Source organism: Galeopterus variegatus, unplaced genomic scaffold (assembly GCF_000696425.1).
Source record: "Galeopterus variegatus unplaced genomic scaffold, G_variegatus-3.0.2 Scaffold7248, whole genome shotgun sequence".
Taxonomy (NCBI): domain Eukaryota; kingdom Metazoa; phylum Chordata; class Mammalia; order Dermoptera; family Cynocephalidae; genus Galeopterus; species Galeopterus variegatus.
Genome location: NW_007733359.1, coordinates 24,961 through 27,724, shown reverse-complemented (window position 1 = coordinate 27,724; position 2,764 = coordinate 24,961). Strand labels below are relative to the sequence as shown.

At 46.4% G+C, this 2,764-nt stretch overlaps 1 protein-coding gene across 1 annotated transcript in view; it reads left to right on the top strand.

The window, feature by feature from the left end:
* The window catches only part of SIPA1L2 (signal-induced proliferation-associated 1 like 2), a 112,044-nt gene that overhangs the window by 91,358 nt on the left and 17,922 nt on the right, over positions 1 to 2,764 (top strand). Inside the window, exon 17 of the mRNA XM_008591748.1 lies at positions 356 to 487. Within this exon, the coding sequence (XP_008589970.1) occupies positions 356 to 487 (132 nt within the window). The remainder of the gene's footprint in view (positions 1 to 355; positions 488 to 2,764) is intronic.

Sequence of the window (2,764 nt, the reverse complement as noted above, 5' to 3'; positions counted from 1 at the left end):
ATGCCTTTTGAGTCACTGAAGCTTAACGTTTCCTTTTTTATTGAGAGCAGATGTTTTGCAGCAAGATCCCTCGGCCACTTTGGGAGGGGACTGCTGTGGCCGTGCTGTGACTGAATGACTGATTCTGGGAGGGGACAGCAGAGGCCAGGTTCTCACTGACTGATGCTCTGATTGGGGATGATGGGGACGGTGTTCTGACTGACAGCTGACAGATGCTCAGGGAGGGGACAGTCATGCCTGTGCTGTGACTAACAGACACTGTGGGTCATGCTAGGACTGACTGACTGACATTCGGGGTGGGGACGGCGGGGTCCGTGTTGTGACTGACCGACGCTCTGGTTTTGTTTCTGTTTAGATGAGTTCTGGTTCTCCGATGGGTCCTTATCGGATAAGTCCAAGTGTGCAGATCCTGGCCTGATGCCCCTCCCAGACACGGCCACAGGCTTGGACTGGTCCCACCTCGTGGACGCTGCTCGGGCATTTGAAGGTAAAAACTCGCCAGCCTCTGGGTCTCACCGCCTACCCCGGGGAGCACTTTACTGCAGGGTCTGTGTGTCCACTTAGGGGAACATGTCTATGCCTTGAGTTGTCTGGTCAATGTTTTCAATGCTTTGCCCATGTCTGATGGTGAAAACAAGCAGGGGACGGCTGGGCCATGACTAGGAAGTCTCCTAAGGGAGACTGGGTCATTTAGCAACATGAGAATGAGGCAGGGGATCCCCAAACCTGAATTCTAGTCCAGGCACCAGCTGTGACGTGGTAGGATGCATAATTTTTCCTCTTTGACCTCTGTTTTCCTATCGGAAAAGTAGGGGTGATCACACAGGATGCATGTTTCATCTTTTCTCGCAGCATGAAGAGGTCAGGGAGGCTTTAGGAGGTCAGAGATGGCAGATTTGGCATGGGCAGTGTGACCCACACGTGCCACTGGGCCACAGCCACCTCTAAAGACTTGGGTCCTTTATCTTATCTTCATTTATCAAGCACGTATCAAAACAGCCATGTGAGAAGAGCCAGTAAAGGAGTAAGTAGGTATTCACCGCCCACGGCTCTGCACAGCCTAGAGCTGTCCCAGCTCCTAGCGCAGGTTTTGACCTCTGAGGTCCTTTGGCAGTTCACGCTCATCTTTCAGATTTAAAATGGTATTTATCGCCTGTACCTCTGCATCCACTTTCATCTGTGTCTTTGCATGGTTCCCTTCCATGCCCTTCAGGTAGATCGCCCTTCAGAATAAATCTCTGCTATGAGGTGGGTCTTTTCAGGGAGGTAGAGAAAACTGAAAGGTGCCTGCAGCAGCGACGGACTGAATTGTCACTGCAGGGATTCAGGTTGTAATGGCAGCTCTGCCGCTGGGCTGGGGGCCTTTGCACAAGTCACTTTGCTGCTACGACGGACACACTTTGCACCAGCACTGTTCTGGGTCCCACAAATGTTACTTCATTGAATGTTCGACAGTAACCCTTGAGGTACCTGTTTAATTGCTTTGGGCTTCAGTCTTCTCATCAATAAAACAAAGAATTTATGAGGTTTCTACTGCTCCTAAACCTCCAGTTCTATGGTTCTGTTCATCGGAGAGCATCTCTAAACTGAGGTAAGAATATAGGTTGTAGTTGGCACACTCAGACCTAGAAAAATGTTATGACCTGGAAATTCCCCCAGCCATTGCCTCCAGTACATTAAACAGAAGGAATGTGGGATCCTGTTTTCCAGAGAAGATGACTTTGGTTTTCTGACCTTTAACATTGATAGAAAAAGTAATATAGCAAGAGTTAATGTCGTGTTTAAGAATTTCAGTAATTTTTGATGCTACTCTGTATCAGTCCATTTCTGTTGCTTATAACAAAATACACAAAAACTGAGTGATTTATAAAGAAAATGAAATTTATTGTTTACAGTTTCAAAGACTAGGGAGTCCAAAGTTCAGGGAACACACCTGGTGAGTGTCTTGGTGGCAGCAACAGTGACGACAGAGTATCACACTGTGAAAATGGTGGAGCAGAGAGACAGACAGACAGACAGACAGACTCTCCTCTCCTTTTAAAGCCCTCAGAACCACGCCCCTGACCACCATTATTAACCCATTCACTACTTCACAGTCCTACAATCCAATCACCTCTTCAGACTCCACCTTTCAATGACCATAATAGGATTTCCCACCCCCTTAACAGTCACAGTGGGGGCTGAGTTTCTAATACATAAAACTTGGGGGATGCAACTAAAACTTCAGTGAGTTGGGGGGGACATAATTCAATTCACTACATATTCCTTAAGGTAGTATCCCATCATGAGACAGTATTCAGCTTGTGTAAGTTCAGTTGAGAATTTGCAGCTCCAGAGCTTTGACTAATCAGATTCTCTTGTAGCTGTGGGTTACAGCCCAGTGACCTGTGCCACTTTGATGCAAGTTACATGGTGGTGACAGGTGTGATCAGTCACCTTATCACTTTAGAGAGAAATGTCTTTGCCTAGATAAGCCACCTGCCCTATTCATGACTTTATCTTTTTGTACCAGTTCTCAAAGCTACTTCTGAGCTAGAGTAAACATTATAAAGAAAAGACAGCTCAAGAAATGCCCACGTGCTTAATTATTTCATCATTAAACTGATAAAGGCAGTTCAAAATGTCTTGTTGAGTTCAGACTCCTCCGGAGTAATCCTCTACTCATGCTTTGCATAATTAGTCAGCATATCTGAAAACAGGCTTTTCCAATGGAATTTATCAGCCTATTGGATGGAGATGCCACTGCCCTTATGAAATCTCACCA